The sequence below is a fragment of the Poecilia reticulata genome, linkage group LG12 (assembly GCF_000633615.1).
Source record: "Poecilia reticulata strain Guanapo linkage group LG12, Guppy_female_1.0+MT, whole genome shotgun sequence".
NCBI lineage: Eukaryota > Metazoa > Chordata > Actinopteri > Cyprinodontiformes > Poeciliidae > Poecilia > Poecilia reticulata.
This window is the reverse complement of record NC_024342.1, coordinates 8,039,986-8,054,236: the sequence shown is the minus strand read 5'-3', so window position 1 is coordinate 8,054,236 and position 14,251 is coordinate 8,039,986. Positions and strand designations below refer to the sequence as shown.

Genomic DNA, 14,251 nt, shown 5'->3' with positions numbered 1-14,251 from the left:
CTGGACTTGTTTAGGATTTTCAGAGTAAAAGGACTCAAAATCCAGGTACACACCACATATTATTTATAACAAAAGAAACACTGGCAGATTCAGTTGTAAAGTTATCTGTTGATTTACAACATTTTTTGGAAAGTCTCAAGATAAAGATTCAAAGACGATAAGCGATCAAAATATCAATAAAAACATGAACAAAGATAGGTAGTAATCATAATGCCAGGACACATTTTTGCATTTATTATGCAGAAAAATAAATGCAACTTTCAGTACGCCATTTTAAAAAAGTAAAAAGTAACAAGTTAATTAAAAACACAACTGCTTCATTATCTTTGGACCATTATCTGCCTCCTTTATGAGTCATTTTCAGTGTACGTCAGCTAGGGGTATGAATCATTTTGAGTTAATAGTAACAGTCCAGTACCAGTTTGTGTTGGTCTGGGAAGCAAAATTTCTGATAACAATGCATTGATAGAGATGATAAAGTTGAAAGTTTGAATACTTTTGCAAAGCGCAGTTTTTCTGTTATTCCGCATTATCCATACAGAATTGATGCTTTTGCTTGGAGTGTCCAGCAGATGGCAGTGTCCACGCATGGCTTTTAAAAACAGGCAAAGGTGTCACAGACCTTCCTTGAGCATAATGTTTGTACACATGAATAATTTAAAGATATCAATCTGGTTTTAATTGTTAAAAAGGGCCGATATTATGCATAAATGATGATATTTTGGAAATAGCTGATGATTAATCAACTGATCAAAAAAACTCAATAAATCTTGTTTAAAAAGTTGAAAACAAAGCAAAATACTAAGATTATGAAAAAAAGAGCTTAAAAATAGAAATTAACTAATAACATTCAAAGCATTTAAAATACTAATTACATAAAACTTATTGTATAAATTTGAGTCCAACATTCACCTTAAAGAAATTGCTATTTGCAGGACTGCTTTTTGCCAACCCTTTCTCAGTGTCTTGGTATTTTCTCATCCTCAGTAGCTCTATAAGCCTCTGACAGTTTATTACATGCAACAGTGGTTATCATTTTAATTACAGAGGTGCTTAATATAATCCTGGTAGGCCCGCCTGTTAGCAGGCTTGTTAGAGTCCTGCTTATTATCCTCCATGCTGTTCCACACCCCAGCAACTGTTCTCCCAAATGAGAGGCAGCGTAAACGGCCCTTACATACCATCCAGAATATAAAGATGACTGAAACCAATTTAAAGAACTATTTGCAGCTGGTGATGTTCACACAAAGACATGTATTGCTTAATCACTCACACACATTGAAGGAAAATTGCGTAAAAGAAAAATAAATTTAAAGCATACCATTGAATCAGTCTACAGGGAACCAGGATTAATACATTTTGTAGTATGATAAAATTTAAATATGCAATGTGCAGCATGACATTTTGCTGAAATTGCTTTAGTTTTACACTTACTGTTACAAAACTGCCAAAAATGCATAAAGTCTCACGAAATAAATAAAGGTAGCTATCAAAGTTTACAAATGTGAAAATTAAAGCGGTGCTGCACAACTGTTTGTGTTGCATTTGCTAAACAGTGGGGTTGTGGTCAGTTTCAGAAGAAGTCAGAATCTGGAGTACAAAATAGATACAAAGTTTGTTAGAAACAATGAAACCACCAAAACCCACTGGGCAATTTTAGCATCGTCCATACTGTATCTGCAACCCTTCAGTATGTGAAAGTTGTTCATTTTATTGTAAATTTCCAAAGAAAGTGCCCTTTGAATAAAGCGACAGTCATTAATGTTACCTTCCTTTTTCACACAGAAGGATATGTTGTCAATTTATATTTGAAAACAAATAAAATGCAAATTTGAAGTCAAAATTTGGACTTGCAAAGTTCTATCCAACCACAAGATGGCTGTGACCATTGTGAACGTAGCAACAATCAACATGTGGTCCACATAGTTATGCTGCAAAACATGTTATCGGCTTGTATTGCTAACTGTGAGGAGCCTAGCCACTGGGGTCTGCAATTAGCGAGTCCCACCGGCTTTTCCGCTTTAACTACAACATCCTGACCCGTGTGACAAATTGCAGGCAGCAGAATAAGGCAAAAACAACTGATAAGTAGTGGAAAATCTGCATGAACCCATCTACAATCAGAAAAACTTCAAGAACACTGAGATATACGAGTAGGAGATGTTAGCAGCACCACCAATCTTGTTCGTGTGGAGAAAAATGACCAAAAAAACCCCCAACATAAATGAGTTTGAAAGTTAACTTAGGTTAACTCCAGCTAGCTAAAATGGCTAAAAACATACATCTACTACTCACATCCTGCTCCACACATCTCCACGTTGAAAAAAAATAATAAGCAATAAGCAACTTAACAAGCCAGTGTATGAAGAAACTTTAATTCCTTTGGTGTCTGCAAACAATGCACATCTTAACATTAAAATAATGTGACACTCCTAAAAGACTAAAAACAAATCGTGTGTAAACCCTGTTATGAGTGAAGGTACCAAATTCACAATAATTTTGCGGAATATTGATAAGATAATGGGCAGATAGATAGAGGCACAAATTACAGAAAATATTTTACAAAAAGTAACAAACTGAAAAGTTGATAAAATAGGGAGACAGACAAATAAAAAATGGATCACACACTTACAGAGAAATAGAAAACAAGGGTTAATAAGCAAAGGACAAAAATTAACATTGTAAATACCATTCGATCGTGAATACAAAGCAATCACTTATCATTAATACTATCATACCTAATAAACATAAATTCACAATTTCTTGGAATTACAAAGCTAAAAGTATTTCTACATGAAAGCATGTGTGCTCTTCCTCCTTTCTGGAACGGCTAAAACCTTACAGTATCTGCAGGTTGAGGCACTTGGAAAGAACATGATTGTACTTTATGTAGCAATTTTTTTATTTTTTGTGTGTGCATTTGTTCTGCTTTGTGTGCCCGTATGTGAAACGGTGTCCAAAAAGAGCAGTGGCTTAAACCTCATGATCTGAAACTGGATCAAACTGGCTGGTCTTCAGGCCACGCGCCAAAACCCAAACTCTTCCAGGTAAGATTAATCTCTTTCTGCTCATCTCGCCAACAACTGTGAGGGATTTTTTAAAAAGGAAGGTCGTAGCATGTTGGGTCTGATGATCAGGGCTGCTGCTGTCTGACGCTGCATGGAGCTGAACCTCTATGCAGCGCCGCTGAGGATGGTGGGGAAAACAAACTGTAAAAACTGCTTTTTGTTATCCGATTTTCCAGAAGTGACCCAATCTTGCATTGTTAAATATGATTTTCTCAAATTAAGTACAAAAAATATATATAATAAAGATGGAGATGCAACTTTTATAGAATTATGAGTGTTCCCTTAAAAATACAACCACAAAACGCTTAGTAAAAAAAAAATTAACTTATTAGCTGGATTACATATACAACTAATCACTGCTACATTTGATTTAAAGGGAAAACAAAACATTAATATTCACAGTCAAACATCTTTTAGTGAGTTTTAGGCTCGGTCTTCCAAATGACAGAAACCTTGCACACACCACTTGTTCACAAAACATCATCCTTGATCCCTGGTTGCACAATAATACAATTATTCCATGATGTTCCACACAGTCACAAAAAAAGTCTCTCTGCTCTGCAGTCTGGAGACTGACATCAAAGTTTAAGGCAGGCTAGTGATGTCCCGTTTAGGAGGGGGTCCGTCTGGCTTGCAGGGGCTGCTGTTGGCTTTATCTTCAAAAAGCAAAACTCTGATGGGGACAAAGAAAGATAAAACAAAATGGATGAAACAGAAAGTAGAAAATACAAAAAGTTTTTCATTGCATCTCTGAGATGCATTGGGAGATTATGAGACTTGTGTAAAAGGTTTTCAAGTCCTCTATTTACAGATATTTTTGTACTTTTCCAAGTCTGGAAAACAAATATATTTACATATTTTTCCCAGACTGTATCTTAACACTGAGATTGATGATAACAAAAAATAAATAAATAAGAAAATCTGCTGAAATAACCATATTTTGTCCTTTTACATCACGTGCTACATAATTGAACATTACATTTTCCAAAAGAATTCTTAAAAGTTAAACGACTTAGAACCAAAAATAATGCATGACCACTGCTTAACAAATAAAATACAACAAATCAAACCTTCTAATTTTCTTGCTGCAAATTTTTTTTTTTATAAATTAATAAATAAAAAACTTTTCAAATACAAAAATCAGTCAATGTAAATAAATGCAATTTTAAAATGGATTTATAGAAATCTACAGTTACGGCTCATGTGGTGACAACCTAGAACAACAAAGAGGATAGCACAACACAACAGAGAAAAGGATCTGACATGAGCTATTTAGAGTGAATGCTTGCCTTTAATTTCCTCTTCTGGAAAACTCGGCAAAGCCCCACTAATCCCAGAAGGATCACTGATCCAAACGAGTAAAGCGACACTACTTTCACTTGTCTGCTTTCTTTCTCCTCTCAACACTTACTGACAGCATCTCTGCTCTCCCGGAGAGCAGGATCCCAAAACAGATGCACAGATGTGTTAATAGTGTGCAAACAACCCAAAACTTAAAAAAAATAAATAAATCCAACATAATCACCTGCTGTTATCAAACTGTAGTAACTCAGTGTCCTTTGCCCTCATGTTAACTAAGCACTATTGTGGAGTCTGCCCACAATTGTTTTCCTCTAAAGGGAACTAAATCATCTGCTGTTCTCGCAAATGCTTTGAAGAAAAACAAACCAAAACATTCTGCTATAAATTTGTACTCTCAGCTTCGCCCTCATACTTCCTCCCTTAAAAGATTAAAACAACATGACAAAAGAAAGGCTTTGTAAACAATCGCTCTTATCAGCAACTCCAGTGGACTGCAGGCTTTTTAAAGAGCACGCATTAAAAATGAGCTCACACAAAAAATGCAGCATTTTTCTGGCAAATCAACCCTGTCAAAGCTCAGGTTTGACCTGGTAATAATTTAGGTCAGGCTGCTGTTTTAAAGGCAAAATGTATTTACTAGTTTACCATTTTGCCCTCTTACAAACAGCACAAATAAACAGGATTTCTGGAAAGCAGAGCTTATCTTGCTAGAATACAAAGGAGTGGAAAATAGAAGCAGGAAGAAATTAGACTTTTATAAATAGAATGCTGTGGGATTCAGCGGGATTATGGGATACGCTCCCCCCCCAAAAAAAAGAAAGAAAGAAAAACCAAAGAGTTGAAGGCAAAGTAGGAAAAGTTTAGCATTCTGATAGATGTTTTTGGGATTATGAGATTAGTCTGGGTTCTGGGGTCCAGTCAGCTTACTGACATGCAGCAGCCATTCTGGCTCTGGTTTGGCATGGCTGACCCAGCACACAGCTGCTTTAAAAGGCTTAAATCAGCTATATTAACCCATTTAAAAACACAGCAAAAAAGGATCCAATGAGTTTAAAAAAATCTTTTCTCCTCAGCTTTTATGCGACTGTCAGCGGTTAATCAGCCTAGACTCAGTTACATAAGCCTCTAATCGCAGCTAAAGCTAAGGGTGTTGACTGTGGATAGGCTTTCCAAATGGGTTTTGTTGCTATGGTGACTGATAGCAAGTAGGTAGTGACATCACTGCTCATCATGACTGATCCCTCTGGCCCCCTGCAGATGGATGAAGCAGGTAAATGTCAAGACTGACCTTGCCCTTAGACATAACACACACTGTTCATCGTAGTGTTAATCACATCTTGCAGAGAAGTACAAGTAGTTCTTTTCACAACTAATTTACACGTTCACTTACAGTTTGAGCACAGCGGATCGCTTGCCCAGCATCATCTTGACAAAGTCCCTGTAGTTGATGGTGTTGCTGCTGCCGCCGGTCACTTCGACAATCATCTTTTTCAGCTCCAAGTGGGTCTTGGGCACTCCCAGCTTCTCCATCATCTGCTTCAGCCCCATCAAATCTGAGAAGGTGGTGAAGGACATAATTACATTAGCTGAAGGTCTTTTGCCATCAGTGGATGTTATGTTAATGAAATGTCAAACAAACTGGCTCAAACTGATAAAACTAGTGTTTCATACAACTGAAGGAAAAAAAAACAACAGCTTTTTTTTTTTAGGGTAGTGCTGGACAATAAATTGTCCCAATAATTATTGCGATAAATTATAATATTGTTGAGCTTAGGCCATTTTCGAGTACCACATTGATATTGGCAAAATATTGCTCTAAAAAGTATCAGCACTGCAACAGATTCATACATTAGTAACAATTAAAAAGTTAAGTAAAGCTTAACCATTGACATTAAGTAGTACTAATGAGTGTAATTAATTAGTCTAATCCTGCACCAAGAATGAAAAAGTAGAAGACTAAACTTTCTGATGAAAAGTGAGTTAAAAAAGTGAGTTTAAAAAATAAAAATCCAATGGTGTAAAACTACATGGAAAGCAACACAATTCTTCAAGTCATTCTAGAAGAAGCAGCTTGCTGCTGAGACATGCCATCCCAGATCAGCAGCTGCGAACGACAGTCACCTCTCCGAAATCTGAGTTTACCACAGCAGTAGATGTGAACAGGAAAAACAAAGCTCAAGTTAGAACTACAACATCAGCGTCTGCTGACAAGCTGGAAGCGCTCAACACCTGTTCACCTCACATCTGCGATGGGCCGAGTGAAGGAGTCTCACTTTACATCAAGGACACAACCGTGACACATGAGCCTGTCTGAGGCCAGACAGTACACACACACACACACACACACACACACACACACACACACACACACACACACACACACACACACACACACACACACACACACACACNCGCACACACCCACACACACACACACACACACGTAGTATTAATTACTGTTCCTTTCTGTCAACGCTGCACTTTGGTCAGCCAAGCTGACAATTGTTATGCGAGGGCGGCAGGTGTTTTACAGCTGGTTATTACTCACCAATCTCTCCTTCATCATTCAGGTCAAACTCAGCATATTTATCTGCAAAACAAACACACACAGAGGGATTTTTACTTACAGTGGGAGCTCAATCTCACCTCACACTCCACATCCTGTAGTACAAACAACAATAACTCAGCTGGCATTTGACTTCTCAGCAAAATTCTTGACACACACTGTTCACGGGCCACACTCTTAAGACTCTGCTGACGGTGAACATCTCGAAGTGAGAGCCGTGAGCAGATGACAAGAACAGGAGTTTGGGGAGGTTACATACTATGTGTCAGGTTGGAATCAGGAAAAGGTAAAAAAAAAAAAAAAAAAAAAAAGAAAGTTTAAAAAGTGCTTAAACAGAAGGTAATACAACTTTTTAAAAAACTAATGCTAAATTCCAATAGCTTTGAAAGAATAGCTTTGAAAGAATCATTGTTTACAAATTAAATGAATGTAAAAATTGTCCAACGGGAAAACATCTTTACTATTATGACGATATCTACTACGATTAACCAACATAGTTTTCTTTCGTCACACCACCACTGTTGGTGAGCTTTAGCGTCAGTGGATGAAAATATTGATCCACCGTAGAAATGGAGTGAAAGTCCATTCAACAAACCAAATATATTACTTTTAAGAATTTGAACGTACAGCACTAAATATTGCATTCAAAGAGTCATTTGCGATTCTGATGTCGCACACACTGATATTGTGATGATGATTCTGTTTCAGTATATTGCACAGCTCTACTTAGAAACTTAGAAGTTGTTGGTCATAGTTTCTTTAGTTAATAGGTATTTGGAGTTAAATAGTATATTTTTTAACTACATTTGCATCGCCTTAAAACATCACATTTAACACTCCAGCAAGGAGGCATTTCTGTATTTCTTCCTTCTTTCCACTTCCCTAGAAGACCCCTTTGGTCAGATTACTCTTGCTATTTCTGTCCCACAATAGATGCTCTGTGTGTGTGTTGGAAGAGAGAGAGAGCGGTGGGGGTGCCGTGTTAACTGTGTGAATCGTTGGGGAAGAGGGACAGGACAATGCCAACCCTGTTCATAAACCCTCAGGAGGGGGTCTCCACGCACACACACATGACTTTTTGAGAGGACCACTTGTTGTAGTGCAGCCTGTTGATCATCTGCAGCCTCAGAAAGGGGCTCGACTCAACACAACTCAAGCCTTCAGTTGTTGCTCCTTTCTGGGTTCCTAAAGCAACTATTGGAACAAAATGACTATGATGCAATGACTTTATTTTTCGCTCATTTGAACGTTTTGTGTCACTGAGGTGTACTTTGATTAGTGAGTTTACTCCCCGCCACGTTTATAACCAACTGTTATCTGAAGAAGCTTTCCATTTTATAGAGGCTTGCTGATAAAATAGCCGAAGCTGACGACAACACAGGAGATCATTTGTGCCATTTTGGCCTGCTGACAAAGAATGTTTCCCATGCCTTCATAAGACTGGTGGACAATGGCCGAGGGACCAGATGGAACTGCGATAATGGCATCTTTTCATCTAAAACATAGTTTGAATTCCAATCATTATCTTTATTTTTTGGGATTTTTGAGACTGGTAAACAGACAATTATGTGTCCACTGAATGTAGTATATTTCTTATGAACTGTGATTATAGAGTAAGCAGAAGTTTTCTCAAAAATCTACGCATAAATCTTAAGTGAACAGATTAGGAAAGTTCATTAGTAGAGGTTTAGGACTTTAAGTCCACATTTGGGAAGTACACAGGTTATGGGATCACGGGAGAAGTACATGGTACAAGTTCAAACCTTGGACTTATTTTTCTTGCTATAAAAATAATAAGCTGAAAAATGTATTTGATTTGTGGTTTGCTGATGACTAGTCAAGCGTGTGTCTTTCACCCAATGGCCACCGGAAATAGGCACCAGTTCACCCTTTAAGATTTTTACCAGATAACTAGGTATAGATAATGGATGGATCTTCCTATTCCAGTTACCTTGGGATCAAGTTAATTTAACCTAATAACCTCAACCAAATTGAAAACACACAATAACTAGAAAACTCCAGCACCTCGTTCTTGCCAGGTCTCCATTGGGAGTGAAATTTTAAAGGCAATGAGATATTTACCCATGTGTATAAATTAGGGATATAAAATAAAGGACATTGTTGCCTTGCAGCAATAGGAATGTGGGTTTGAATCTCAGTCTTTGTTGAATAAAGTTAGGATGTTTTCTCCATATAATATGTAAGCATGGGTTTCTTGTAGGATCACCTCCATGGTCCAAAAAAAGCTTGTTAGGTTAACCAACTTCTGTAAATTGCCATCTGAGTGTGTGTGCACGATATTTATTTGTGCTGCCCTGGTGACCCATGTAAAGCCCAGTGACTGCTGGAGGTAGGTACCAGACTTAAAAATAAGCAGGTGGGTATTCAAGCTTCTGCGCATCTTTAATGTTAGTAATTTTTGCATTGCTTTGGTGTGGAGAAGCCTGCATCTACGAGTTCTCACAGGACTAAACAAAACCCCACAAAAACATCTGTGCAGCGTCATGTTAATGCATGTACCGACAAATGAGCTTAGTGTGAAAACAGTTACCGTTACAACCCTCCTGATTAGAATATACATACACAAACATTATGGTTTAATGTCAAAAGGACACTTTTGTTTTAAAAAGAAGTTTGTCGTGTCAAAAACCTTGTAAAATATTTAATGACAAAAAAAAAAGTGAACAATTATGCATGCAAATGATCAGGAGAAACTCTGTGCAGATTTAATGTATAAGCTTCAAAGTGGTATAGATGTGAACTGATGGAAATTTACTGGTTGCCAATAGCTGTTAGGGTGTTGACCTTTGGGTCACTGGGACAGTATGGAAAAGAGGAGGAAGGGGGAAAAAAAAAGAGCAACCTCCCAGGACCTGAGTGCTGTTTATATGTCACTGCTCCATATCCTCCAGCAGGCCTGCACTCTAAGTAGGACACTGCGGTATGTTTCCCCTTTTCCAGAACTTATTAAGCTAAATAGCCAGATGTCACTCTCTCATGAAAATTACAACCAGAACTTGCATTGAGTAAAGAAGGGTCGCGGGGGAGCACCAGATGCATACATGTGTAGTGCAGGAGTGGGATGGTGCTTGCGAATCATGCAACTTTGTTTCTGTAATTAGCTAGCAGCAATGTTTTCTCTGTTCCCAGGAGCTCAGAGTTTGCTCAGCAAGGTTCTGAATATTGAAACAACAAGTGGAGGAACGCCCCGGCACATTCCTCTCAGCCCACTGAGAACTTGGTCCGGCAAATCTTTTTGGAAATCACAGCAGTCCGTCTTTCCCACAGAGAGAAGCAAAAATGCTCACGACCAAAGGGGCCGACGCAGACCATGCAGCGACTAAACAACTGCTGAAGGCACAACAGCAGCTAGAAGAAAAGCACATTTCCTCAAAGGGACAATCAGACTAGTAGATACTGGGACAGCTGACGTGAGGAGTGGATTTACTCACTTTTTAAGCTTTCCAGTTTCTCTGCGAGGCCTTCTTCATCCCTGTATTTCTGGTCTTCCAGGTATTCCTGAGAAAGATGAAGAGGTGATAAAACTCAAGGAAAATTGGGGGTGGAGGGGTACACATAAAAAGTTTTTGCATGTTACGAAGAAACTGAAACACCTCAATATCATTATGACACCTTTCTTTAAGTTACCAGGTTCTCACAAATTGCATTGATCTAATTGTATCTTATCTCACGATGCTCTTCTTCCTGGCTTGTCACCACTTCATTACTGGGGCACCTCATGAGGGAGTAGGAGTGCCTGAAGGGAGCCATTCTAATAAAATGATAATGGCGCAATATGCTGTGTGGGAGTCATCCACCACCGCGAACACAGAGCAGGGAAGACAGAGCGAGTCTGATTTTCTGCGTTGACCTCCGCGCGACTTTGAAGCTTGCAATCAAAGAGGATAACCATCGCAACCAGATGGTTATCAGTGCAGACTGACTCAGCTGGCTGCAGCCCTCCCACAGGAAAGTCCTCTCGCAGACAGGAGCATGAAAACGCATCCTGACAAGTGCAGTGCCTGCACATCACATCGTGAAATCTCTTTTCCGGCCAACAATGCCTCACATGAGTCAAAACAAAAAATATTGTACTTCTTCTTTCTCAAGATCCTTATTGAGAGCTCTCTCTAGATTTCCCCTCGTCAAGGTTTCCTACAAATTCTGTATTTCTAGAGTTTTCCCGCAGATTTTGCAACAGAATAGAATGCATGTTTTCCATTTCACAGGTTTTCTTTTTAGCATCAGAAGCAACTTTTATCAGAATCCATTGAATCTGAACTGTGTTTTTCTAAATGTACACAAACCCATTCAACACAATAGAATATTCCTGATTATTAAGTGAATTTATTTTAGTAACTATTGACAAGTCAAACACATTATATAGATTAATTAGACTGGCTGATTTTTTTTACACCTTTATTTCTCAATCACAGTGATTTTTTTGCTAACAGCTGATGAAGACAAAATTAAAATCAGAATAATCCATCAGAAAAAAAAATTCTTCAAAACGAAAATGCAGGCTTAATAAAAACTGTGATTAATATTTACTTAAAGGTTATTTTAAAAGGTATTTTTAATCTAACAAACAAGACTTCTCAGGGTGTATTTTCTAATTCAATGAATATTCTAACCTCATACTGTACAAGTCTGTTAAAAGTGTGTGTTTTTGCTGTCAAACGGTCTCTCTTGTAAGTTGAAAATGTTATTCTGGAGTACACATAGTGTATAACAATTTGAGGCTATCTGTGTGTACTTTAATTTCAGTATAAATACAGCAGCTCATAAACATGTGGATTGTGAAGACCGCTACACAACCCAGACTGTTCAGGGAGATGTTTATAACAAGGTGAGTTTATAAAACAACAATAAAAAAAAAGTTAATTATCTAGAGAAGCAGTCTAGAGTACAATGGTAATTGGAGGAGCAGCAGAGATACGTAGCTCAGGTGGGAGAATATGTCAAAATGACTTAAGTTATGCATTCACAAATGGGGGTTTTATGGAAGTGCCATTCATGAAAGAATGATATTTTTTTGCAGTTTTGCACAGGCCAAGTAGGGGACAAGAAAGTCATGTGGAAAAATGAACTCTGGTCAAATGGGTCACAAATGCATCCAAATTTTTCACTCTTTTTGGACAATGTGCTAAATAACAGAAAACCAAGTGCACGTAATCTAAAACACACCAACACCGTTCTGAAACATAATGGAGGCAGCATTATAATGTGGGGAAGCTTTTCTTCAGATATGATGGGCAAGCTGGTCACAGTTGACACGAAGGTGAATGGAGCTAAAAACAAGGCGACACTGGAAGTAAACCAGTTTGGCGATGGCAGATTTCAGACTAGGTTGGAGGCCTGCCTTCCAGCAGAACATACAGCAAAACCTGCCAAGGGGTGGTTGAGATCAGAGATCAGAGCATCTAATTAGATGCTCTGATCTAAACAGACCAAAATCAAGTTGATAATCTGTATTGATGTTGACAGAAACTCTTTATGAAATCTACAAGAGATTGAGGCATTTTTCAAAGGAAGAGCAGAAAACATTTCAGAGTTAGGTATGCAAATCTTGTAGAGAGATACCCAATAAAGTGTTGCAGCTGTAAATATAGCAAAAGCTATGATTTAGAGGATTTGAGGACATGTGGCATACTTTTATTTTGTACATAAATAAAAAAAGCATGCATCCTTTTCTTCTTTGTGTTGGTCTACTGCATAAAACATTGATTATTTTTTCTGGTTGAAACAAAAAGTATGAATACTTTTGGATGGCACTGTAAATATCCTAATACATTAGGATATCTGTACCGTAAAATGAAACAGATATAGAGCAAAAGTCAATAATTCGCACACAGTTTTGCGGCGTTATCAGATCCCGAAGAACCATTGGGCACGCTGGGATCATCTCACCTCCCATTTCTCTAATTACCAAACAAAGATAACGGGATATCTTTAGATAACGGGAACAAGGAGTGCCATGCAGTAAAGTGTAACAAGCTGCAGTGACTGTTTTCCACGCGGCTGCTGCAGCGGTGAGCTGATAGCAGGCGGCAGGTCAGGGTGTATAAAGGAGCGAAGCGCAGATTATGGGAAAATTTGGTTAATCTGAGGGGCCACTGCAGACATCTGACGAGAACAGGCCTCGGCGCGAAACAAAGAGCCCATTCGGACACCTGTTCTACCATAATGGGAAGGAGGGAGAAGGCAGAGCTGCTACAACAGATCGATGTGATCGGGTCAGAGGGAAACAGTTCCCAAAGGCATTCATGTGCGAAGGTATGCGGCCATTCAACAAGTGCCAAGACACTACAAGGTGGCAATAAATCAATAAAAATGTTTATTACTGTTAGTGCAGCGGCCAGCTACACTCAAATATGAACTATGTCTCAGGAATTCATCTATCATAGGGGCGGAGAGGAGGCTGCTCTGCCGGGAATCCTCAGCAAACCGCCGGGGCTGCTGCACGTTCAAAAACAAGGCCAATGCCAAGTCAAGTGTTCACGACCTCATTAACTCAGATGCTGTTAGAGAGGCTCGCAGAAAGACTACACTCCTACCTTATTTATTTCCTCCAGTTTCTGCCTCTGCTGCTCCTTCAACAGACCGAAAGCTTTCCCACCTAAAAACAAAAAGAAGGTTAAGGTTATTCCAACGATAAATGCAATAATGCCGCCTCTAGCTAGTCTTGAACTGGAGCCAGTCGGCCTGCGACGCTCTATTGTAAAGACTCAAAGCTTTAGCTAATGGTAGACAACCGAGATATATATATAAAAAAATTATTCCGAGTCGCTTTTCTTCTTTACCTTGCATGTTTTTATTTGAAGGCATCCTGGAATTTAATGCTGAGGTTCAGAGAGAGAGAAAACACTAAAATATCCGGGCCAGCAGGCTGCCGCAACTGTACGTAGGGGTATTATTCCTATTTAAAGATTGGGCTCAATGGGCCACTCGGCACCGGCGTCAAGTGTGACGCAATCATAAACAAGGCATCCGGCCGGGCTTTTCAAAATAAAGTAGTAATAATTAATAATTAACTAATAGTTAACTAATAATTCTAATTACACTTAAGAAACATTCATTCTTATTATTTATTAATAAACAGGTTGCATAAGCAGGTTGGTTTTATTTTTAGGAGACAACATTATAAAAATAGCATAACAGTTTGTAATTAAATTATTGGTTAATAATCCTTTTTTTTTCCTTCACAATACAGCAACCTTTTCTTCCTACTCTTTGAACATACCACCCACTTCTTGTTTAGATGTGATTGCCATTATGGAATACCAGTATAAAACGAGCAACACCATTCTCAATG

The 14,251-nt window shown here is 38.4% G+C and overlaps 1 protein-coding gene across 1 annotated transcript; it reads right to left on the bottom strand.

Annotated features, from left to right (window-relative positions):
- Positions 1 to 2,356: 2,356 nt before the first annotated feature.
- Positions 2,357 to 13,877, bottom strand: aif1l (allograft inflammatory factor 1-like). Its single transcript, XM_008423623.2, has 6 exons — positions 13,740 to 13,877; positions 13,494 to 13,555; positions 10,389 to 10,455; positions 6,919 to 6,960; positions 5,761 to 5,923; positions 2,357 to 3,741 (listed from the first exon to the last, which is right to left on the bottom strand). The coding sequence occupies exons 1-6, from the start codon at positions 13,762 to 13,764 to the stop codon at positions 3,654 to 3,656; spliced, it is 447 nt and encodes a 148-aa protein (XP_008421845.1). The 5' UTR covers positions 13,765 to 13,877; the 3' UTR covers positions 2,357 to 3,653.
- Between the last annotated feature and the right edge of the window lie 374 nt (positions 13,878 to 14,251).